We start from the raw sequence: 24858 nt of genomic DNA, 5'->3' as shown, positions 1-24858 counted from the left end.
AGCTCCACAATATGTGTAACAGTTACCCACCTGTCCCAAGCCAGGAGCTAGGTAACTCAGCCTAAATAGTGCCAAGACCCTGACCCTCCTGCAAGTCACACCCACCTGCCCCCCCTAAAAACTCAAATGCCTCCTCTCAGTCCTGCAGGCCACCAACAGAGAGCAGGGATTATCCACTCCTGGGGCAAAAGAGGGGTCCTCTAGGGCAGGAGAGGGGTCAGTTGGGGGCAAGGCTTCCTTTCCCAGAGTGACCAATCTGTGCTTCCAGGCGGATGTGAGCAGTGAAAGGGTGATCCGTGTGGAGGATGGGGAGACACTGGCCAGGGTAAGAGGCTGCAGGGTGGGGTGAAGGGGGCAGCAGAAGTGCAGACCCTGAGAACCTGCTCTCCCCGGCAGGAGTACGGAGTTCCCTTCATGGAGACCAGCGCCAAGACAGGCATGAACGTGGAGCTGGCCTTCTTGGCCATTGCCAAGTGAGTCCCGAGTGGGAAGGGAAGCACACAAGCAGGACTGTACCATTTGGAAGCCCAGAGGGCCAGGCAGCAGGCCCCAGGGCTCTCCATATCAGTTGTCTGCTTGCATCTGGGGGGCTGTGGGAGTGAGGAAGATGAAAACCGCTCTCCTCACTCCCAGCTCTGACCAGCTTCTTCCTCTTCAAGAGAACTGAAATACCGGGCCAGGCGGCAGGCCGATGAACCCAGCTTCCAGATCCGAGACTACGTGGAGTCCCAGAAGAAACGGTCCAGCTGCTGCTCCTTCGTGTGACCAGGCTGGCCAGGGTCTCCAGAGGCCCAGACGACACGGCCATCTCCTCCAATCCAGTCAGTTTAGTGGCTGAGCCAGGGGGAGGGCTGAGGACCACAGCCCCACAGAGGGAGCAATCCTTAAACCCCTCCCCTAGTTACTGTAGCTTCCTGCCCCCAGGGAGGGTAAATTATTAATATTTCATTTAATGTGATATGAATTAATACCAAAACAGGAGTCCCAGGGCCCCCAGAAGCTGAAGACAGGGACTTGGTGGCCCTGTGGCCTTCTAGCATTAGGATACCAGGTCAGGCTGGCCTCCTGGCCATTGCTCCAGCCCAACACCAGGGGGCACTAGCGTTGTTTTACCCAGTATCCTGGGGCAGACGTGCTGGTAGGAATATGGTCACCACTTCAGCTAGAAAAGAGACTGAACTGACCCCAGTCCTCTTTTCTCCCAGCTGTCCAGGGAACAATCTTCTCCAGGAAGATAGGCCCTTGGGCTGGAAGCCAGACCAAGAACTCAAGGGAGAAAAGGGATGTGGCTGTGAGAGGGGGGCCAGCTCCTGGGAGGACAGAAATAGCAGGAGCAGAGACCAGGGGCTGCTGGCTACCTGCTAGCCTTACTAACACAGCTCCCAGAGGCATGTCTGTCTGCCAGCATACAAGCACACCGGGCACCTGGGGACATTCGGTTTCTCTTCTCTGGACCTCAGACCCCAGGGAAAGCTCCTCTGTCCTGAACCCCTCATCTTACCCAACCGAATTTCTACGCCTAGATACCTAAGAGTACAGCTAAGGAAAACAGTTTTCTTGTCCCAAACCCTTGGCGATACGCAAACTCCACAGCTTGGAAAGCAGCTGTAGTGCGTCTGCTGGGTTCTGATCCACAGAAACAGAAACCCCTGACTCCCGGACCTTTTTCTCTTCTCCCACAGACACCAGGGCCAATAATGCCTTGTGTGAAAAAAATGCAGTCATGTGGGCACACCTGGGGTGGAGATGAGGGACGGAGAGGAGTTCCTTCAGGGCCAAGGTCACACAGCTCCCAAGCCCAGGCCCAGGAGTTGGAAGGAGATGAGAAGACTCTTGACCTCAGGCAGGGCCTGGGGAAGGTGGAGGAAGAGGAAAGTGCTTCAGATTTGAGAGACCACTGCATTTGCTTTCCAGGCAGAAATCTTGCTCTCTGAGCAGTCAGCACTCCCGCTTGGCCTGATAAGGAAGCTCTTGGTGGCCTCTCCCAGGCGGAGCATAGAGGAGCATGACCTTGCCAGGCACTGAGGGCCCCAGGCAGGTGGCAGGCCATCCAACCACACGGGCTGCTCTGGGTCTCTAGCATTTGTTTTTCTGAATTAAATTACAGTATTTTGGAAAGTACACCCTGTCCACTGGTTGTGTGAGATGTGCCTGGGGGTGGGGGTGGGGAGGGAGAGTCATGCTGAAGGACTGTTTTTGCTGGAGGAACTGACACAAATCCAGTGTTCCCTGGGAGTCTCTCATGGTGAGCCCATGTGTTAGAGAGAAGCGCTCCAGAGACTTCTCAGCTGCCATCCTTAGGGAGAAGGGCCCTGGTGGCAGAGAGATTAGGTGCTTGAATGCTAACTGAAAGGTTAGCAGTTTGAATCTAGCAGCAACACCACGGGAGAAGAGATGTGACCAGCTGCTCTTGTAAAGATTACAACCCTCGGGGGCAGTTCAGCTCTGTCTATAGGGTCACTCTGGGTCAGAAAAGAATTGATGGCACAAACTATGGAAGCAGTTTGCCAGGACTTTACTCTGCAGTGCAGACTCAATCTTCTGCAATGGGCTCAAACTAGCAAATTTTGTGTTACTGTGAGAGAGCCATTCGCATCACCCAGGGACACTTACTGATGGCCACAATCCCAGATCATCATCCTTCAATTCCCCCAATTTGGTCAGCACATCTTTAAGAAGTGAGGGTGGCCAGCCCTCATCTGGCAGAGAGGAGGGAACTGGAAGGCTTATTGGACAGCCCTAATTTTTCTTCTGTTGTGAAAAACAAACAAAAAAAAATAAAACCCAAACCCTCATCGCTATTGAGTTGGAATCAACTAATAACTGACCGTTCACCAATGCTCGAGAGATTATCCATCTCCCCCAACTCCTCCACGCAGCTAGAGTCTGGTGGATTTGAACTTCCAGAGAAGTCCACATTGAGCTAACCCTGCAACTGCCTACAGACTACGCCATCAGAAGTTCCTCTGGTGAAAAAAGACCAGGTTTTTTTCTTTGATGGAGGGTGTCCCGAGGTTGGGACCTGGCTATGTGCGGCCTCTCCCACCCCCTTCCCTGGTCCATCGTGGACGCCCGCAGAGGCCTGTCGTCAGAGGGCTGCGGTGGGGTCTGGGGCTTTGCAGGGCTCAGTGCCTGGCTGGCCGGGGTGTGTGGTTTTGCAGATTTCAATGTCTTGCTGGCTAGGGTCTGGGGCTTTGCAGGGCTCCCTGCCTTGCTGGCCGGGATCAGAGTCCACACCCGCTCGCTACCAGTAGGTCCTGGAGCGTGAGAGTGACTCACTCCACCGACCGGAACATGTCGTTACTCAACTATTGGGTCAGAGCTGGTCGCCCGGTTTACTCGTAAGGCGTCGCTGCTCGGGAGCAGGAATGGTTTCCCGGGCAACAGCGGTTCATCGTGCCACTCAAAAAAAGTTAACACAGCAACTTTGGGCTAAAGAGTCCCATTGCCCCCATCCCACCCCCGACAGCTGGGGCTCCTCAATCCCCGCCGCAGGTGAAGCGAGCCTGAAAGGACTCTGCAGGCCCCTCGGCCCCGTACACGTAACTGGCCGGGTCCCCGCCCTCCCGCCCGACTTCGGCCACTTGGTAACAAACACTTCCACTTCCTGAGCCTCTTTCTTCGCCCGCCGCAGGGCGCCGCGCCAAGCGCAGACTCCGCCCCCGGCACACCCCGATTGGCCCACGGCGTTCACCCGGCCCGAGCGCCCCCCTCTCCCGAGTCCTGATTGGCCCACAGTGGCCGACACCCGCGGCGCGGCCCCGCCCCCGGGGTAAGGGGCTGGGGCCGGTTCTGGAACGCGCAGACGCCGCGCGGGGCGGGGATTGGTCCGCGCGCTTCTCCGGGCACTTTGGGCGAAGCCCTCGCCGCGGCCGGGACACCTGCTTGCTCACCGCCCGCCCCGGCACCTGGGCTCCTGCCGTGCTCTCGGCTCCGCGGAGCGGCACAAGTACCGGCCGGCCCCTCTCCGGCCTCGACGGGACCCAGCGTAGCGCCGCCGAGTCGTCACCGGGCGACATGAGCGCCGCCGCGGCGACCGGGGCGCCCCTGCCCCGGCTCTGCTGCCTGGAGAAGGGCCCGAACGGCTACGGCTTCCACCTGCACGGGGAGAAGGGCAAGGTGGGCCAGTTCATCCGGCTGGTGGAGCCCGGCTCGCCGGCCGAGAAGGCGGGGCTGCTGGCCGGGGACCGGCTGGTGGAGGTGAACGGCGAGAACGTGGAGAAGGAGACCCACCAGCAGGTAGTGAGCCGCATCCGCGCCGCGCTCAACGCCGTGCGCCTGCTGGTGGTCGACCCCGAGGCGGACCAGCAGCTGCAGAAGCTGGGGGTCCAGGTGCGCGAGGAGCTGCTGCGTGCCCAGGAGGGGCCCGGGCCGGCCGAAGCGCCCGCCGCCGCCGAGGCGCAGGGGGCCGGCGGCGAGAGCCAGCCGCCCGAGCCCGAGAAGAGCCCCGCGGAGCGGGTAAGTGCTGGGGGCCCGCGCTGGCCAGCCCCGGACGGGGACGGGGGCGGGAGGGGAGAGCCGCGCGCCTAACCCCGCGCCCGCCCTTGTCTTTCTGAAACTCGAGCCGCAGAAGCGGGGAGACGGCTTCCGCCCCGAGCACTTGCAGTTTCTGCACCGCCGTCGGGGGCAGCTTCCCAAGACCCCCCCAGGCCCTTCCCGGGACCAGGCTGGACCTCTGAGCGCCTTTATCGGCTGCACAGCTTGCCTTCCGACTTGGGGGGGGGGGTTAGGGCGCGGGAGGGAGCGCAGAGGAGCCTGCTCGGTGCCATGGAAGCCCCCCCCCCGTGAGTTGTCGGGGACCCCCCTCCGCGCCTAGCTCTGCGCGCCTCCGCGTCTCTCTCCTCGGCCACTCCGCCCCCAGCCCGCAGTTGAGAGGGGGGAGGGGCGAGGGCTCCTTTGGCCCCAAAGACGTGTCTGCTTCCCCCACCTCCAGGCGGGTGGTAACTGAAGCTGGGGTGACAGTGAGGCGCCTACCTCCAAAAGCTAGATGACTAGCAGTGTCTCTCCTGGGCGGGGAGGGGTCACTAAGAGGACGCATCCCCACCCCCACCCGCAGCCTGTTGGTGTGTGTATCATTAACTCTGCCCCTGCTGGACTTCATCCTCGCCCAGGTCCGCTGTGACTTGGAAGAAGGGAAGCAGCCCACGTCCCAGGGCGGCGTGTAGCGGGGGTGGGGTGACTCTGCCCCCCCCCCGAGGATTTATGGCCCTCAGGAATGTGAGAAGTGGGCTAACTTGTATCTGGAAAAGGAGAAAGATGACTGGAGGGGAGGGGATGGCGCCCGTTGGCCCAGGGCAAGGAAGCGATCAGGTGGGCTTGACCTGCCATGGCCTCCAGTCCTTGGACACCAAGCTGGCCGGCGGTGCTTTGGCCTTTGGCCGGGTTTGATGTTTCCCATGTTCTTCTCCTCGTTTGGATCAGCTGCAGGAGGGGGCAGCTGGCAAAACAAATTGTTGTTCCTCGTCTCCTGTCTCCAGGGAGTGAAGAGGGAGGCCTCAGGGTGCAGACTGTGGGAGCAGGGCCTGTTTCACTTACAGCAGTGCCCTTCCTGGTCGCTGGCATGTCCACAGTGCCAGCAGGAGCCTTCTGGACAGAGAAAGGACACCTTTTCGGCATCAGGTGGAAGGTGGAGCCACAGAGGGCCAACTGGTTTGGTAGAAGTGAGGTCATCAGGAGCCCTGTCCAGCCAGAACTGGGTGCTGGGAATGGCAGGGTGGCCAGGCTCCCGCTTCCCTGCCGGTGCCAGGCTGGCATTGACAAGGGGTGGGAGAGAGGCCAGAGCACCCCAGCAGACGATTGTCACCGGGTGGTAGGGACCAGTGACCCCTGGTCCAAGCAGATTCTTACTTAAGCAGAGACATTGATTTACCGTTCTTTGGACTTTGGCGCCCACACGAGTGCCCACTGCAGTCCTGCTCAGCTCTGACTTTGCCCTTTTGCTGCTGCCTGCATGGAGGCTTGACGTAACACCTATGGTCACTGTGCTATCTGAAAAGCGCCGTTCTCTCCTCTCTGGCTTCCCCCATGGCCATGTGCCACCCTGGCTCCTACAGGTGTTTGTCCTTGGCTAGGTCAGGAAAAGGGAGCAAAGCCACCTCCAGCGGGTCCTGACTTGGTGACACCACCTAGTATCCCCAAGGCTTCAAGCCAACAGCAGGCAAGTCGCAGGAGCTGAGTCTTGATTTTCCCATCTGTAAAATGGAGCTCCATGAAGTCTTTTTGTCTTAAGAGTTTACAAATAGTGCAAAGTACTGGCAGGGACCCTGGTGGCTTAGTGGATTGTTTCAGTCTGCAAACGGGAAGGTCAGCAGTTCAAATCCACCAGCTGCTTTACAGGAGAAAAGAAATGGGATAATTTGCTCTCATTAAGATCTGTAGCCTCAAACCTGGTGAAGGTCACTGTAGGTCATAATGAACTTGATGGCTCTGAGGTTTGGGTTTTTGCCAAACTGGGTGCTGAAATTAATTAATTTTGGAATAGCTCCTTCCACCTGGCCAGTCAGCACAGTTTCCTACCAGTCGATAGTTGTCATCATCTACTAACAAGTGAGCCAACTTGTTGCTGGAAAAAAGTGTTCATAAACACTGCAAGAGTTATTTTCCCTTTTCCTGAAAGGCATCCTTTTCAATATAAGGTGTGTAATTGAATTTTACCAGTTAATTTTAACCTGAATTTGTGTAGTTGGGGCTATAAGGACATCTAAGTAGCACAGTGTTGGACTGCTAGCCGTAAGGTCAGCAGTTCAAATCCACCAGCCATCCCAGGGAGGAAGGTGAAGCAATCTGCTTCTGTAACAATGTACAACCTTGGAGACGAGGGGACAGTTCTGCTGTGCCCCACAGGGTTGCAGTGTGACATTATCTTCCTTCTTGGAGATGAAAGCAGTCTAAATAGTTGAAGTGTCTGCAGGAAGTGGTGGGTGTGGGTGGCATCTCACCTAAAACATCAGCCAAGGTCAAGAACCACGCAAAGCCCAGGAGTCGGGGGTGGCCCACCATATGGGTCTCCCTCTTGGAAGTGGAGGGGTGTGCGAGCCCCGTTGATGGTCCTTCCCACTTCCACACTTCCACTCCTGCCCTGGGGACTGAACAGCCGCAACACCCTGCCCCAGAGTGCTGCCTGCTTAAAGCCTCCCCCATTCGCTACCAGTCACAGGATAAGCCTTAAAGACTCTGAGCTCGGCCCCCCCCCCCTCCCCGGGAGGCCTCAGCCAGCTCATCTATCCCAGCTGGGCCACCTTGAGCCAAGTTACTTAACCTCTCTAAGCCTCCGTTTCCTCTTGGTGAAATGCTGGGTGATACCAAGGACTCCGTGGGACCGCTGGGACCAAGTGAGGCTGTATATTGTATGTAAAGCAAATGGCTCAGCACCAGGTACTGTCTGCCCAGGAAGCTGTGACTGTGACTGTCTGAGTGATCCAGATAAGATGGCCTGTTTCACAATGACTGTTACAAAGCTGCCATGGGGCATCCAGCTCCGGACCTGGGACCTGCCTCTCGGGTTGGGCGAGAGCAGCTGTGGCCCTCGCCCGACCCGCTCAGTGATTGTTCAACCAGCAGTCACTATTGTTTAATAATCATACAGGCAGACTCCGTTCCAGACGGTGCAGGTCACGTGCCTTTTGGGGGCGTTTCCCATGGTGTATAAAGTAATGTCTACACTAGGCTGCAGTCCATGACATGTACAAAGACCAAAGGGTGATCCAGGGACACGACGTGAACACGTGCCATGGGAAATGACACCAAGAGTTGTGCTCAACACGGTGCTGCCGGAAACCTTCCGTCTGTCAAAGGGTAATGTCTGGGCAGTCACACACACAGTAAAGGGATGCGACCTTATATATGGGAGCCCTGGTGGCCTCGTCTGTAGGGAGTGGAGCTGCCAGTGCAAAAGACAGGCCTCTGGCAGTTCAAAGCCACAAACGACACAGGAGCTCTGGAGGCAGCCTGTTGTATGCCTTCAAGGCAAAACTGACCCATGGCTGACTCTCCAGCAAGTTTTCAGAGGACATTTGCTCTGCCGGTACAAAGGTACATGGTTCGAATCCACCAGCTGCTCCGCGGGAGCCCCTGTCATGCGATTCGCTGCCTCTGTTACGGGGTGTCAGGTGTGTGTTAGCTTGAAGGTACACAACAGCAACAACAGAGGGAGAAAGATGGGCTGTCTCTTCCCTTGCAGTTTACAGCCTCAGAAACCCAGTGGAGGGCAAGCTGTGGGTTGCTTCCAACTTGACAGCAGAGAGAGATCCTTGACTATCTGTCAGCTTCCTCTCACCACTGCCCCGGCTGTCCCCTCCCTCTAAACCACATCGGGGGGCCACTCTCTCGCCAGCCCCTGAGCCGTCTCAGTGAGAGCTCCCTGCCCGTTCCCCTTTGGGGCTCTCTCCCAGTCCACTCTCTTCCCAAAGAGCTGCTCCTTCACCCCAGGGAGAGTTGGGGGGGGGAGTCGGCTCTTTCCCTCCCCAACCCCTCCCGGCCTCTGTCCTTGCAGGCTTTTGAGTCTCATCAGTTCATGACCTTTAAGGCCCCAGGGCAACAGCTGGGGCTTATTTGTGTTTATAACCCCCCACGCCTTGCATGGCTCATCACCAGGGGTAGGGAGGTGCTAGATCACTTGTGGGGTTGGGTTTGTTTTTTTTAATTTTTAAATTAATGAGCATATGCAAAACAGCTGTTAGAGACCTTTGTCCTAATTGATCTCAGCACACCTGGGCCTGCTTGTCCCTCAAGCACACCCAATCGAATATTACAGATGGAAACTAGTCACAGTGTTGGCTTGTTTATGAGCCGCTTCCATTTGAAAGGAAGGCCCAGGGCTCAGCCAGACCTGGGAATCCTAGCTCTTCTGGTTCTGCGGCCTTAGGCAAGGTGGTTGTTCCCTGCAAGCCTCAGCTTCCACCTCTGTGGAATGGGAACACTAGCACCTACCTTGGAGGGTTGTTGGGGAGATTTGATTAGATGGGGCACGTGGGGTGGGTGTGCCCACGCACGCAGGTGCACGTGTATATGTGCCCGAGCTTGGCATGAGGTGGGTTGGATTCGTTTCCTTCTCACCTAGACACCGAGACCATGCACACACCCCAGATGGCAGGCTGGAGGCTGGGTGGGTACATCGACTGGCAGCCGACCAGCCTCCTCCGTCCCCAGGGAGGGCCATTTCTCAGTGACTAAACAGCAGTTTAGGGATCTAAGTGGTCTAGACCGCAGGGAGTTAGGCTGCTACCCAAAGACCACGCCTCTCTGGTGGTTCGAATCTATCAGTAGCTTCTCTGGAAAAACAGGTGATCTCCTCTGTGCACTTTCAGCTCCAGAAGCCCAGTGGCGTCAGCCGTGAGAGCATCAGAGCTAGAGCTTTGGAAGAGGCTGCACCAGCCTCGATTTGAAATGATATGCTCCTGCTTTGTGAGAATCTGGGAATCTTTGCTTCTTGGGCAGAATCGAGTTGCCCCTTGTTCTCAGTGGCCGGCTGTTTAACTTGGATGCTGACTCAGTGACTCGGGAGGTGATTGTCTTGGGGGGGGGGTCACAGAGCCTTCCTTCCCAACTGAGCTGTCTGTATGGGGAGCCCTCCCCAGACTCACACTTTCAATTCCTGGGAGGGGAGAATTTAGAATTGGGACCCCAATGCTAGGTACTCTTGTGCTGCTTCTGCTCTGAGACAGTGTCCTTACCTGGAGAGGAAACTCGAGTTTATAGGACACCTACTGGTTGCGAAGAGCTGTGTCAGAAAGGTCCAGATAGACATTTCATTGATTTCCTCCTGGCAACCCTTGCAGATTAGGTATTAATGGTTTGTACGTTGACTGTTAACCTTCAGTTAGTCACGTGGTTGGCACCATGCTCAGTACTGAACAGGCCACCTCACAGGTCACTCCACTGGCCACTCTGTGGGGCTGCATCTGCCCATTCTCCACATGTGGAAACTGAGGCTCTGCCAGTTGAAGTCAGGCTCTGGGCTCCGAGCCCAGGGAGGGGCGCCTTGGAATCTGCTCTCTCCCTTCCCGTTGCTGTACACGTCTCTTTGACCACGTGGTTGGATTTTGCGTGTGGGCCTGACTCTCCAGCTGGGGACTCTGCCCGTTGGGTTCTGGCCACACCAGGGCCAGCTGGTGTTACTCTGCCTCCCCACCACCGTAAGGATCCAGAGAGTTGGCTCTTTGGACAGGGCTCACAGGTGTCCCCAGCAGGCATTGTTTGGGCACCATTAGGAAAGGCGTCCGCTGACCAAGCCCGTCCATGTCCTCCCCCCGGCCCAGTGCTGAGCCTGCGTGTGCTGACTGGACTTCTCAGTGCCTCACAGAACCCTCCTTGGGTGCAGCAGCCTAGGACAGACAGAGCATGCCCCCCGGCCCATCCCCGGGCAATGTTCAGGGTCCAGTGTCCCAGAAAAGCTCTGGCAGACAGCATAGATTGCTTGAGGCCCAGCCCAGTCACCTGGCTGGGCAGTGAACCCAAGGACCGTATGATGGTTTCAAAGGCCACTCACTGCTTATGAGCTAGGTGACTTGGTGCACCGACCTCTCTGAGTCGGGGTCCACATCCTTGTGCCTGCTGCAAGGTCAGGGCTACACCCTGATTTGAAAGAGCGCTTAGACAGCAAAATGCTTAAGGCTGAGCCCCCTAATATTGCGATGTCCAGTGAGGTAGCCACTTGCCATTATGTGACTTCTGGGCCCTTTAAATGTGACTCGGACTAAAATGGAAATGTACTGGCAAATACAAGTCTCATAACAGACTTTGAAGGTTCAGTGCAAATTTAAAAATATAAATTAGCTTGTTAATTATATTTAAAAGCAGATGACTTGTTCCAATGGCAATGCTTATGATGTTGTTATTGTTAGGTACCAACAAGTCAAGTGTAACCATAGCAACTCTCTAAACAACAGCCTTGAACCCTGCCCTGTCCCGTGCTGTCCTCATCATTCCTGACATAACTTGATCCTTTCGGTTAAAGGAGTTGTTACAATTTCTCCTGCTCCTTGTTACCTTTTAACGTGATTGCTGGAAGATGTAAAATTCCACACGTGGCAGGCCTTGCATTTCTTTTGCACAGCACTGTTTTTAGATGTGAGTTCAAATCCTGACTCTTTCTACCCACTTCTGCATTTGTGCAGTCACCTCCATGTCTTTGAAACTGTTTCCCTTTTTCTATAAAATGGGGCGGCCCAGACAGGAGGGAGTTGCACTGCCAGTCCCAGCGTGAGCGGTTCTAATCCACCATCTGCTTCAAGGGAGAAAGATGGGCAGTCTTCTCCTGTGTGATTTGTTGTTGTTGTTGTTATGTGCTGTCGAGTCGCTTGCAACTCATAGGGACCCTATGTACAACAGCCCTAAACTCCTCTCTGTCCTGTGCCAGTCGCACTGTCTCTGATACACCCATCCCGATTACCCCGTCACTGAATCAATCCACCTCATAGAGGGTCTTCCCCTCCTGCGCCGTCCCACCCTACCAAGCATGACGTCCTTCTCCAAGGACCTGTCCCTCCTTGCAACATGTCCAAAGTATGTTAGATGGAGCCTCAGAATCCTTGCCTCCAAGGAGCAGCCTAGTTTAACCCTTTCCAGGATGAATCTGTTTGTTTTCCTAGCAGTCCATGGTATTCTCAATACTCTTCTCCAGCACCACAGCTCAGAGGCATCAATTCTCCTTCTATCCTCCTTAGTCATTGTCCACTCTCTGATGCATAACAAGTGATTGCAAAGACCATGGCCTGTATCAGACGCACCGTAGTCTCCAGAGAGACACCATTGCTGTTTAGTACTTTGGAGAGGTCCCTAACAGCAGACTTACAGCCTCTGAAAACTCACTGAGAGCCAGCTGAGATTTGATGGGTTGTATTTTTTTTAGTACCTTCCTGGCAGAGTTTTGATTGGGGTTTATGTGATTGTGTTTTATGTAGTAAGTGTTCAGTAAAGGTCACTAGTAGCAAACCCAGTTGCCATTGAAGTGGTTCCAACTCAAAGCAACTCCGTGTTTATCAGAGCAGGATTGTGCTGTGTGTCTTTGTCAGTAGTTGACTTTTTTGGGGGTGGGGATCGTAGATTGCCAGGCCTTTCTTCTGAGGTACCTCAGAGGTAGACTCAACCTTCTTGCCTTTTGATGGCACCTGAGGGTATTGACGGCCACCCAGAGATGCCAGTAAGTAGTCTCTGCTAGTTAATACTTTCAGCTTCGCTGGTGGTATAGTGTATAATGCATCCAGCTGCTAGCCTCAAGTCAGCCGTTTGAATCCCCCGGCTGCCTCATGGCAGAACAACGGGCAGTCTCCTGTCCTAAAGATTTAAAAACCCCGTGGAGGATTGATCTAAGTCAGCACTCACTTAACGGCAGTAGGTGCTTTTATTTAATCTGTCACTGTCAAGCCCCACTTTCAAAAGCCCCTTGCAGGACTTCACAGAGCTGCTCGGGGCTGCACGCAAGGAGTTAAGTCCAGAGCCTTCTGGGAGGAGGTGGCGGGATGAGGAGGGATGATGGAAGGCGGGCATGGAGCGGCCAGCTCTGGATGGTATCCAGCCAGGCAGCGGCCCAGGTACCGGCCTGCTCCGTCCCAGGCTTGCCCAGCCCTGGGGAAAACGGAGCCAAACTCTCCCCCCTCGGGTCTCTGACTGCTTCAGGGAGAGGAGAGCTGGCCAGAGGGGGAACCTGGCTCAGAGCCCACGAGAGGGCTGTCAGAGCAGCCCCCACTGTAGTCTACATCTCCTGGTTCTCACTCTGCTGGGCTCCCGCAAGGGCCTTCCTGCTGGGGAGCGGGGCACATGCATGGGCCTACCGTCCCCCAGCCTGCGCAGACTTGGGGGGACGTGGAGAGGAGCCCACTGCGGTGAGAGGGGAGGGCATTGGGGTCCTGGGGCATGTAGTCAGTGGCTTCACCTAGAGTGAGGCAAGGGCACCTCGTGCCAGTGCCCTGGATGCCAGCCCTGAACTCTGGTCACTCCCAGCCTGCCCAAAGGACAGTGGCCCCATGCTGCCCCGAGCACATCCCTGTCCAGGACCAGCCTTCTCCAACCCGGCTTTCCGGCGGAGCCAGCACTGGCCCCCAAGTTGTCCCAGGTTCCCCCTCAGCAAGCTGAACTGCTACCCAGAATGACCATGCCCCCCCTTCCTGCTCCCACTGTCAAGTCCATTCCAGCTCCTAGTGGCCTTAGGATGGGAGCTTTGGTGGCCTAGTGCTGAGAAGCGGCACTGGAATCTCACAGGCGTGTGGTTCAAATCCACCAGCCGCCCAGCAGGAGGACGGCCCGGGAGTTTTACTGCCTCTGCGAACCCACTGGAGGGTCCGCTGTGGGTTGGCTCCGACTTGATGGCACAGGACAGCCGCAGTCCTAGATAGCAGAGACCTGCTCGAGGGGCTCCGAGGCCGGAAAGCGTCCCCCGCAGAGCTGCTGGTGGGGTCAGACTGCCCGACTTCCATTAGCAGTCCAGTGCTCAATGCATCGCCCCACCAAGACGTCCCCCTCCATGCTGAAGGGCCGGTTGCACTTCCCGGCAGGCCCCTTTGCATGAACAATGTCTCCTGGACTGGGGAGAAGGACAGTCTTGGACACTTGTGTTCCCCCAGCCCCCTTGGTGGTCTCCCTCACTTCTCCCAGCCCAGGGCTGCCTGCGAGTGGGAACAGCCTGGCTCGCTCTATAGGGCCCATCACCATGGCATCGGCCGGGAGGGGCTTGGCCAGCCGGGCAGCAGCCCCCAGCTTGCCGCCTCCCCCAGGAGCAGGGAAGGGCCTGGGCCTGCTCCCCAGAGACGGTCACCGGGATTAGGGTATCGACTTTCCCCGGCTTTCCAGGTGGCTGCTGATGGCGCCTATTAAGTTCCGGTCCACTCCCAGGGCTGCGTGGGTGGAGGTGATGGGGCGGCCACCAGGGTGGGGGGAAGGGTCTGGAGTCCCTGGAGGTCTCGGCTGCGCTGCCCACTGGCCCCCCGTTGCTCTCCAGGTCCCTCCTCCTTGAATGTCTGCCATCTCCTCACTCAGATCCTGGTATTATCGCTGGGCTCTTGTCGGGGATGGGACCCCCTCCCCTTCAAAATTCAGTGGGAAAGCTGGACAGACTCTGAAACCCCCACCCTGGACCTAGAGCTCCTCCTGGGGGCCAGCAAGTGGGGTGAGGGCTCAGGTGCCTGCCCCCTCCCACTCTTCTTTTCAGTGGGCCTGACACCACACCCCACAGGACCCCAGGGAGGCTGTCCAACACTCCTGCAGCCTGGGCCCCCACCCCCCCACCTGGGCTGGGAGAGGCCCTGGATGGGCTGAGTCAGCAGCTGGCCAGGACACGTCCTGGAGACAGCTGGGTGGCTCCTGGTGAGGGAGGGGCCAAGCGGAACGAGCCCTGTCTCCCTGGGAGAGTGGGATGCCCCAGCCCCCCCATCATGTGAAGGGAGGGTGCCTCTGGGGACTGGGGAGGAGGGAGCCAGACAGGTAGGTGTCTGAAGTCTTCAGAAAACTGCCTGGGCCTCTGCAGGTGAGCCCAGAGGACAGTGGGCTGGGTCCAGGCGGGGGAGGGGAGTGGTAGGGCTGAGTCCAAGGACTGGCCCTTCCCTCACTCTCTCCTGTCTTGGGGCTGGCCAAGGGGAGTGACTCATGGCGGCCCTCCAGCAGTGATGGTGTGTGTCACTGGGCAAGGCATGCAGAGGGAAGCTCGCTTGGGGGGTCAGGAAGGAGAGACCCCAGCACAGAAGTCCAGGGTGAAGGGTGGAGGGCGCAGGGGGCCACTGGCGGCTTCACCCTTCCCAGCTCCCCTCTGCTTGCAGGCAGCTGGCTGCATGCACAGGCCTCAGGCACCGGAAGGAAGACGGTGGTTTTGTCAACTCCCAGCAGAGCTGCAGCCCCAGCCCGGGGTGCACTGCTGACTGCCGTGGGGCCTCTGCTCTGCCAGGCCACCTCCCCTCTGGGCTTGTGTCCCCCTTCAAGGCCAGCGCTCTGTGGTGGAAGGAGCCCTGAGCTCACCCCAGAGACCAGCGTGGAACCCTGGCACCTGCACTGTAGAGCCAGGTGGCTCAGCGTCTCCCAGCCTCAGTTTCCCGATGTGAGAGTTGGGGTGACAAGGCTCCATAGGAAGGCTTCAGAGCGAGTGGGCAGTGTGGGCAGCAGGAACAGCCCCTCCTGGCCCTGGGAGTCGCCCTCCCTCCCCATTTTCTCAGGGAAATTGCATAGACTGTAGACTCACTGTAGCTGGGCTAGAAAGCTGAGCCTGTCCCCAAGCTGGTAACTGGTCAGACCTGTTCCCGCTAACCCCAGTGGCCTTGGGGAGGGCCGGGCCAGCCCCAGCTTTGTGGATGGATTAGCTGGAGGGGAGAAGAGCCTCGCTCACCCTAAGAACCGGAGAAGCTGGGAGTGGGCCCTGTAGTGAGGGCTGGAAGAATTGGGGGGGGCTAGAAAACTAAGGCTCTGACTACCCTCCCTCCAAGGGACTGCTGCCACGTGGGTCCTCCAGTGTATTGTTTAAGCCTTTGTTGTGGTATGTGGTGAGGACCCCTCTTTTGGGCTCTGGTGAGAGGTTAGGAGGTCTGCAGGTCAGACCTGGGTCGGTGGCAAGACCCCACGGGCAGGGCCCTTGCTCTCCTTCCTGTCTCCATCCCCACACCCCCTCCAGCATCCTGAGTACAGATGACACAGGGCCCGCCCAGGCATTTGGAGGAAGGAAAAGTCGAGCTAGGACCTACCCCTGAGAGAGCCATGGGGTAGGGAACAGCCTCTTGGGGCAGGCAGGTTGGGGCAAGAGGCCGGCAAGCCCTCCTTCCTTCCCCACCCGTCCTCGCCTTCTCTGCTCCCAGCTGGGGATTTGGATGTCAGAGCACTCCACAATCAAAGCTCACGTCTCAGCTTAATAAGACTTGAGCATTCACCAGGGCCAGGCGACCTCACCTCCAGTGTTCCCACCCACGGCAGTCACCTCCCAATGCCTCGCAGCAGCCATGGGAGCCAGGTGGCAGGAGGAACATTCTAGAAGGAAGAACCTGCGGCCCTGAGAAGGAAATGACCTGCCCCAGGTCACGGGAATAGTGGGTGGCAGAGCTGGACATGGGTCAAGGCCTTGGCAGCTGCCCTGTCCCAGGCCTGGGAGCAGAGAAAAGGGGCCTCAGAGTCACGGCCCTCAGGAAGGTGTTAGTCACTTGGCACACGTGCATGCGTGCACACACACTCACAAACACACACCCCCCCCGTTCCCTCCTCCATGTGAGTCCGGGGTCACAACACACCCAGACCATTCCCTCCTCCAAGTGAGTCCTGGGGGTGGGGGTGTGTGTGTATGTATGTATGTCTCTGTGTGTCTTTCTCTCTCTCTCTCTCTCTCTCACACACACACACCCTTCCCTTCTCCGTGTGAGTCCCTGGCCTGTAGCTTCCGAGTCCGCCAGAGACACTGAGTACCCAGTGCAGTGAGCGTCCCAGTGCTGGAAAGACATCCATGTCCCTGTGTTCCCTTCTAGTGGGGTACAGGCCAAAAGGAATCTCAGTAATGGTGTAATGACACTAAGCACTGGGCTGTTAATCAAAAAGGTCAGTGGTTCGAAACCCACCCCCCACTGCTCCATAGTCTGTCCCTGCAGGGATATGCTGCCTTGGAAACCCCACGAGGCAGGTCGCCTCTGGCCTGCAGTGTTGCTGTGAGTCAGAGCTGACTTGTTGGTAGGTTTGAGTTGGGGGCACCAGCAGGGTCTCTGGTGCTGTCTGTCCCCTCTGCATCCTTCCGCCTCAGCCGCAGGAAAGGAGCAGCCAGGCCACTGCTCTCTGTGCAGGTCGGGGGGTGGGGGGAGCAGAACCCATGTGGTGCCAGAAAGCTTTACAGTAAACACGCTGCCCTGGCCAGCTTTCACCGAACACCTGGCCTGCCTCACCTGCTGCAGAGAATGGGCTACAGGGGGACTGGGGGTCCCCAGTTACATGCCCACGGTTTCTAGCCGACTGGCAGAGGTGGCCTATTCCCCCAAGACGGCCAGCTTCCTCACTGAGGGCAAGGGATAAGGGACCCATCAGAAGGGCCTCTTGGGCACTAACCTAGTCCCACGCTCATCTTCCAGAAGATAAACCGGAGGCTGTGGCCTGTCCTCGTGCTGGGAACCCGCCCCGGGTCCCAGGCCAGGATCCTCTCACAGTGCTCTGTGGGGTCCTAGTTAACTGCACGGTCCCAAACCTCCCCTCCTGGGGGTCGGGGTGTTCATCAGAGGACAGGACGAGGGGCACAGCAACATCACTCTCCTTGTCTCTCGTCAACCTCCACAGCGTGAACTGCGGCCTCGGCTCTGTGCCATGAAAAAGGGCGCCAACGGCTATGGCTTCAACCTGCACAGCGACAAGTCCAAGCCTGGCCAGTTCATCCGGGCAGTGGACCCAGACTCGCCCGCAGAGGCCTCGGGCCTCCGGGCCCAGGACCGCATCGTGGAGGTAACACCGCACCCGCCTCCTCCCAGGCTCCTCCTCCCCGATGGCCTCTCCACACTCTCCGGTCCTCCAGGTGGCCATCCTGCCATGGCCTGGGGACCTAGCTAGCCCATAAATGCTGGCTGTGTGGACAGGAGGATGGGAAGGAATGAAGAAGGCTGAAGAAAGGTGGATTGGGTGGATGGACAGACAGACAGATAGAGAAAAGAAAGGGAGGGTAGATGGGTGTTGAGTGAAGGAAGAGAAGGTGGGTGGATGGAAGGTTGATTGGGGACAGCAGGCCTGTGGACTGAAAAGCAGAAGGAAGTGGGGAGGATAGGTAGATGGACAGACAGATGGAGGGATGAAGAGACTTCTTTCATGGTCCATGGTGCCCTAAACTCTTAGCCATTCAATGGACACAGCTGCCCCCAGGCCCCGGTCAGTCCAGGTTGCTATCTGGGGCCACCCAGAGCCCTCATGCCAGGCAGGAGATTGGAGGGAGGCGGCTCAGCCACACACACTGTGCACTCCAGTGCTGTGTCCTCCGGTGAACGGGCTTGTGCAGGGCCCAGAATCAGCCCTAGAACCTTAGAGCTAGAAGCCACCCGGTCCTTGGCGTCTGGCTTTACTTGTGAGAAAGCCAAGGCCCAGAGAGGAGACTTGGACAGCAAATCCGGAGGCCACGCCCGCCGGGCACCCCGGTCCCTGCAGCTGTGTGTTTAGTCTCCTCTGGATATTTTCTTTGGCTCTTCCCATGGGTCTTTCTCCCCACCTGACCATCAAGTAGGTCCACTCAGGCCCCTTCAGGACAAAGACGACCCTGGTACCTCCCTCAGCCTGCCTTCCAAGTCTGCAGCTTGTGATCACAGCACCCCTCTCCCCCACCTCCCAGGTGAACGGGGTCTGCATGGAGGGCAAGCAACATGGGGACGTGGTGTCGGCCATCAAGGCCGGTGGGGACGAGACCAAGCTGCTGGTGGTGGACAGGGAAACTGACGAGTTCTTCAAGAGGTGCAAAGTGGTCCCATCGCAGCAGCACCTGGATGGTGAGTAGCGGGAAGGCAGCTGGTTGCCCTGAGCTGGAACCCCCAAGTCTGTCCTGGGTGTTGGGGATACCCTGGGCCGGAGCCCCCCGGTCTGTCGTAGGTGTTGGGGATACCCTGGGCTGGAGCCCCCCAGGTCTGTCCTGGGTGTTGGGGATACCCTGGGCTGGAGCCCCCCAGGTCTGTCCTGGGTGTTGGGGATACCCTGGGCTGGAGCCCCTGGGTCTGTCCTGGGTGTTGAGGATACCCTGGGCTGGAGCCCTCCAGGTCTGTCCTGGGTGTTGGGGATACCCTGGGCCGGAGCCCCCCGGTCTGTCGTAGGTATTGGGGATACCCTGGGCTGGAGCCCCCCAGGTCTGTCCTGGGTGTTGGGGATATCCTGGGCTGGAGCCCTGTCCTAGGTGAGGAACGCGCAGTTCTTCCTTCAAGGGGAGGTGAGAGGTGTGGTTTGAGGGAGCGGAAGGAGCCGTGTCAGCAGCTGATAGCCTGAGGTAGGCTGGCATGAGAGATGGGATAGGGCTTCGGAATTGAAGGCCTGAGTCCCCAGCTCCTCCACTGACGGCATGGTCTCTCAGCAGTGCCAACTCGGCAAAGGGTTGACTGTGGGGCAGTCTCCCACCCTTTCTGCGTGGTCAGATCAGAGTCCAGTGACAGAGGCCCCTCAGCCGCGCACACACACCCCCCCCCCCCCAGTTGTCTTGGAAACGCAGGCCTGCTGGCTGTGGAGTTCATGCTCCCCCCGGTTTGCTGCCTGGGCCCCTGCCCTCCCCATGCCCCCCTCCCAAACGTTGGCACCTCCCCTTGCCCAGGCCTGTGCCAAGTGGGGCTGAGCCCCCAGACCAGGGCAGGGAGGGGTCAAGCGGCCCTCTGCTCCTTGGTCTGGACTTTCCCCCTGGGAAGATGGCTCTGAGGGGCGTGGACTGGTCATGTGAAGGTGGGGCCTCTCTGGACTTTGTGATGGGTAGGGCCTCCCTGGAATGTCAGGGTTTGATTTGTAGGTGGGGGGTCCACCTGCAAGTCTCCCACTCCCTCAGGCTACAGCTGGGGCACTCTGAGGGAAGGCCTGATCCCAGGTGGCCCAGGAGGACTCCCTGGGAAGGGGATGGGTCATTGGAGTGGATTCTGGACACATGGAACCGTGGTAACTCAGAGCACCCTCTCCTTGGTGAGGGGGAACTTCCGGCCTAAAGCAGCCCCGGCTTTGGTCTTGGGCACGTGCCACAGGAAAGAAGCCGAAATCCAGATGCCCCTCAGACACCTTCCTCTGCCGCCCCCTCTCCTTTTCGCCTCTCATCCTTTACCCTCAAATCGTTGCCTGTGACATTCCCCGCCCCCTTGTCTGTCTGTGGGAAAGGCCCTGAGACCACAGCCCTGAGCCCCTCTAGTCAGAGGTCCTGCAGGTGGTCATGTTCCTGTAGAGAGGAATGCCGCTTCCAGGACTTCACCTTGATGATTATCAAACAGCCTGGAGCTGGTGAGGAAGCTGCTGACTGAGGGGTGGGGACTGGCCCAGTGTCCCTCTGTCCAGCAAGGAAGGCTGTGGGCGTCGGGGCTGAGTCAGGTATGTCTGACGGCCCTGGGAGAGGGGAAGAGGTGCTGTCATTCTACGTACGTGCTCAGCTCAAAAACACCTCGTCAGGTCACAACCGACCCGGCCAGCCTTCCCTTAGGTTTCTGAGACAATAAATTGCAGTAGGTGATGCCTGTCTTTCTGCCCTGGAGCCACTGGTGGACTCAGACTGCCAGACAGGACGTGCAACTCCCTAGGGACTCGGTCCCCAGAGCGCCTATTTTGAGCTCAGAATTCACAAAGACCACTTAGGCCAACCCAGAAGCAAAATAGCCAGGCCCCTGTGTTAGCCACGTGGGGAGCTCTCGGCCAGCGAGGAAGGCCAAGCCAGGCCTGGATTCTCCTTCCGACCCCTGTGCTACACCCAGGACACGCCTGGGCCTCCTTGTCCAGTTCCCACTCCCACGGCCAGATTCGCAAGTGGGAACTGGGATCGGTCCTTCTTCCGGCCAAGGCACGTACGGGCATGCAGAGAGAGCACACAGGTGGGTTCCAGACCACCTCAGTAAAGCAGCTGCCTATCAGTGGTGAGTCACGGGAATGTTCTCGCACATGTGAGTTAAGGTGACCCTCCACCCTCAGAAGAGGCCCAGGCGGCACATGTCAGAGGCTGCTAACCCAGCAGTTCAGATTCACCGGCCACACACCCCAGGGGAGCGATGAGCCCAGAAACCTGGTGGAGAGTAGCGGGGCCCCAATCTCCTTGATGCAACGCATTCTGGGGTTTTGGTTACTACATGTGCAGTAGCATTATCAAACAGTTTGAAATATTACCATTGCCAAAATGTGACAGGTGAGACACAAAATGAACGTACGATACTGGAACAGTGGTGCTGGTGCCACTGGACTTGTCCAAGGCAAGGTTGCAACAGACCTTGATTCAGGAGACTCACACGTCCTGCAGAGCACATGGATGTGAAGGGCGATGCTGCCTGAACTCACCACGGTCTGTGTGATGCTTCACGCGAGCATCACATGGGAACTGCCGTCCTGGACCCACCGAGGGGCACTCTGGTGCCATAACCTCACGCCAGCCGTCGTCACCAAGTTGGTTCCGATCGAACCGCTGGGGACACGCGGCCTTTGCTTAGCAGCCCAGCTCTCCACGGACACCAGCAGAGGACTCTGTTTTTACCAAGCTTCCCAGGAGAGTGAATGCCATCTGTGCCGTTCGGGTACTAGTAGTTCACAAGATCAATTTAGTGGGTAAACTGCAGTCTGCTTTTTAAACTGAACAACAGAAAACCCCAAGTGCATTGCATTTAGTAAAGGTGAATAGCACACAGTCCTTGCAGGAGGAGTCACATGTCAGGTGTACAGAGAGGATGGCACGGGACAGGGGGAGCTGTCAGGCACTTCCCGGGGTTGCTGTGAGCTGTAGTTTTACAGCACTTAACAACACATTGCAGGTGAAACCGTTTTCTACACACGGACTCAGAATATCTCATTTTCTGCCAGACTCTGCCGTCCGGCCCTCCCCTCCCTGGCGCCCCAAGCTCTGCACTCACGGCTCTCTCTCTGCACAGGTCCCCTGCCCGAGCCCTTCACCAACGGGGAGATCCAGAAGGTGAGGATGTTGCTGCTGTGGCCTTTGATCCTGGGGGTGCAGGGGATGTGCCCGGGGGAAGGCTGAAACCTCAGGGTCCCCCAAAGGCCTCCACTCGGGGCCCAGAGCAGGCAGAAGGCGGCAGGCCCGACAGCTTCTGTCCTGGTGGCAGGCCCCCGCCTCCAGTTCCCCACGTACAGAGGCGGCCATTCTTTCCCGCGAGAACAGAGCTGCAGTGTCTGCTGTGCCGGGGCCACTACTTCCAGTCTGGGCTGGGAGAACAAAGCGCCCCCTCCCCCTGCCCGGGAAGAAGGGAAGGCGAGGCGGTGGAGGCTGGGGAAGAGAGGGCGGGCCAGGTGCCAGCCGCGGCCCTGGACGTACCCAGGACGGGACTGAGTGCCAAGCCGGGAACAGCCTGGAATTGGGGTCTGCACAGGTCCCTCCCCGGGAATGTCCTCAGCTGGGAGGCTGTGCTCTGACTTTGCCATCTTGTCTGTGGGTCTCGGAAGCTCTGCCTCCCTCCCTCAAAGCTCTTCCTGGCTGCTCTGGGGTTAAGGTTTAGGATTCCTGGGATGGAGTCCAGGAAGATGGTCAGGTGGGCTGGAGAGGCATCACATATGCCCCCACACTCCAGGAAGCCCCACCTCAGTCACTGCAGTAGCAAGGTGTAGCAGTGTGGCATGAGAGGGACCAGGGGCTCCAGACCTTTGAGGACTGTGACCACACCAAGCCCCCACTGGGCCAGATCATCAGGTCTAGGGGTTGGTAGGCCCAGCAGCCTGACTTCCCTGGAAAACACCTCCCTCCAGACTTCTACCCCTTTCCTCCTGTCTTAATTCACACCCCCTCCTCTCTGTACCAGGAGAACAGCCAGGAAGCCCTGACAGAAGCCGTGTCAGAGAGCCCCAGGACAGGCCCAGCAAGGTCCACTTCCAGTGACACCAGTGAGGAGGTAGGCTGACCCAGAGGGGCTGGGGGTGGCCTGCAGATTACAGGAAGCTGATTCCCAGGCCCTGCCTCTTCCTGGCTCCCCAGCCTGCCCCTGCAGTCACATGCTGTGCTCGGTTTGGTGCGTGTGACCTGGCTTCCCTGGGCAGTGTGCCCCAAGGGAGCCCTCCTGGCAGAGCTGACCCCCCCCCCCCCCCCCCCCCCCCTTGGCAGTTGAATTCCCAGGACAGCCCCAAGAAGCAGGACTCCACAGCGCCCTCCACAGCCGCCTCTGACCCCATCCTGGACTTCAACATCTCCCTGGCTGTGGCCAAGGAGAGGGCACACCGGAAACGCAACAGCAAGCAGGCCCCGCAGATGGACTGGAGCAAGAAAAATGAACTCTTCAGCAACCTCTGAGGCCCCCGGAGCACCCCACCGGCTGTCTCCCTCCGCCCCCCACTCACCCCAAATCCGCGCACCAATCACCACCAGCGTCGCCCTGCTTGGCGAACCTGATTTTTCTAGGGAAGCCTATTCCTTGCCTTAGGGGAGGCCAGCGGGTCTCTGTCCTGCCCCAGTCAGAAAGCAGACTCCACCCACCCGCCCCCATCCTGGGGCCCCCACTGGGAGCTGCTCCAAGCCAGGACAGAGGGATGGGGTGGGGGGAAGTGGTATTCTCTCTCAGCTTGGTGGCAGGGTCAAGGGTCACCCTAACTGGGGGTCACCCTGGGCTGAACTCTGATCACAGCACCCCATCTCCAGTGGCGGGGCAGCTGGCACCCTGAAAGCTGGAAGTTAGGGATTTCTTGACTTCATTTTTTTTTTTTTTAAGAGCACAGACCAGAGTCTAGAGGGGGTTTTGTTTCCTGGATTAACACTTTTTTTCTCATTATTGTCATCTGGGGCAGAGCAGTGGTCCTGGCCTTCGGCTTTGTGGGTTTTCTTCTGCCCTCTGGAGATCCTTGCAGCAGGTGGGGGGCTTGGCCAGCCTGGAGCCAGAGGCCACCATTGTAAAGAAACTGCAGCAGAAATTCAACTAGTTTCTCCAAACCCCTTGAGCCTCCATGTCTTCCTTGAGATAAAGAAAGCTGGGTCCTCCTGGGCTTCAATCCCTTCTGAGCAGAGCGAGAAATAACTGGAACAGGGTTCCCCAGGTGGCTTAGCTGAGAAAGTGGTGTGCAGCTGGAGAAAGGCGTCGGGGATGCCCAAGCCCAGGGAGCAGGAGTGTGCAGCTTTAAGCAGACAGCCCCGGGGTCACGTGGCCCTCCAGCCATGAGGTTCCACAGGCACTTGTGTGGGGTACAGGATCCACCTTCCATGTGACTCAGGGTCAGTGGGCCTGGCCACTGCGTTTCCCACTGGTGAGGACCAGGGCTCTTCCACTGCAGAAGCTTCTCTGGCCCAGTGAGATGGGAGCGGAGACCCACCCAGCTGGAGCCTCTGGGAGGTCCTGTCACCCTGGGAGTGAGGGAGGCAAATCCAGTATAGGGCTGGTTTAGGAATGTGAGGACATGGCAGGACTCTCCCTCCCTGTAGCCAGTGGGGTGCAGGATTCCCAGGAGTGGCCTGAGCTGATGCCAGACACACTATCTTACCTGTCCAGCACCTGATTGGAAGACAATTGTTCAGAGTTTAGGGAAAACAATTCAGTCCCCACCAGACCAGGGACTTGCAAGGTGGGGAGGACCTTCCAAGGGCAAAATGTCCTGTCCCTCCACAGCCCCAAGAGGGTCACCAGCCGGGCCTTGATGGTGCAGTGACTTGAACCCACCAGCCACTCTGAGAGAAAGGAGGATAGTTTCCTGTAGAGATTTACAGCCTCGGAAAAGCATTAGAGGGTCAGGTCACTAGGAGTCTGGTTCAAAAGCTGTGGGCCTGGTGGCTTTTTTGGCTTGTTACTCTAGCCCAAGGCCATCCTGGAGCCTGGCAGGGCTGGGCCAGGTTACCCCCAGGTTATTTTTCCACCTCACCACTTAGAAGTCAGGTTCCTGGAACTCAGATGCACAAGGAAGATGGGAGATAGTGGCCAAGGGAGGGGACCCCACAGAACACATGGCAGCTGCCCGCCCATCTCTGTTCTTGGTCTGGGTTCCAACCCGAGGAGCCTGGCAGACCCTGACCATAGCCCCTGTCACCCTGCGCCTAGTCTGCCCCTCAAATCCTGCAGGACAACCCCACACTGAGGTGGAGTGGGTCTGAGCATTCCCCCACATGGCTATGGAGACCCCTCCCTGGATGGAGAAGTCCTGGGGGGGCCATGGCTGAAGGGCCTGCTTGGCTTGGAGTCTAAGCACAGTGGACTTAGGGATGAGGAGACCTACCTAGCAAATCTGTTTTCCTTGTGCTGTTAACGTGCACGACCGGTCAATGGCCAGACCCAGTAGCCTGGGAGCCGGGAGGACCCAGCA

At 58.0% G+C, this 24858-nt stretch overlaps 2 protein-coding genes across 4 annotated transcripts in view; both read left to right on the top strand.

Moving 5' to 3' along the window:
• RAB37 (RAB37, member RAS oncogene family) overlaps positions 1-812 on the top strand; it is a 59707-nt gene extending 58895 nt beyond the window's left edge. For 2 of the 3 annotated variants that reach the window (XM_006886234.1, XM_006886235.1), the window contains 3 exons: positions 269-325; positions 397-473; positions 660-765. In XM_006886234.1, the coding sequence (XP_006886296.1) occupies positions 269-325; positions 397-473; positions 660-765 (240 nt within the window). Of the gene's footprint in view, positions 1-268; positions 326-396; positions 474-659 lie in introns of all 3 variants that reach the window. The other variant, XM_006886233.1, reaches the window with a different exon arrangement.
• Positions 813-3868: 3056 nt separating this feature from the next.
• Positions 3869-22867, top strand: SLC9A3R1 (solute carrier family 9, subfamily A (NHE3, cation proton antiporter 3), member 3 regulator 1). The gene is made up of 6 exons (XM_006886232.1): positions 3869-4458; positions 17221-17382; positions 18254-18407; positions 21501-21541; positions 22383-22472; positions 22682-22867. Exons 1-6 carry the CDS (start codon positions 4018-4020, stop codon positions 22865-22867), a joined length of 1074 nt encoding a protein of 357 aa, XP_006886294.1. The 5' UTR covers positions 3869-4017.
• Positions 22868-24858: the final 1991 nt, after the last annotated feature.

Source organism: Elephantulus edwardii, unplaced genomic scaffold, assembly GCF_000299155.1.
Source record: "Elephantulus edwardii isolate Elephantulus edwardi_28Jun2011 unplaced genomic scaffold, EleEdw1.0 scaffold00048, whole genome shotgun sequence".
NCBI classification, from domain to species: Eukaryota; Metazoa; Chordata; class Mammalia; order Macroscelidea; family Macroscelididae; genus Elephantulus; species Elephantulus edwardii.
The sequence above is the reverse complement of the archived record's forward strand: the minus strand, read 5'-3'. Positions and strand labels throughout refer to the sequence as shown.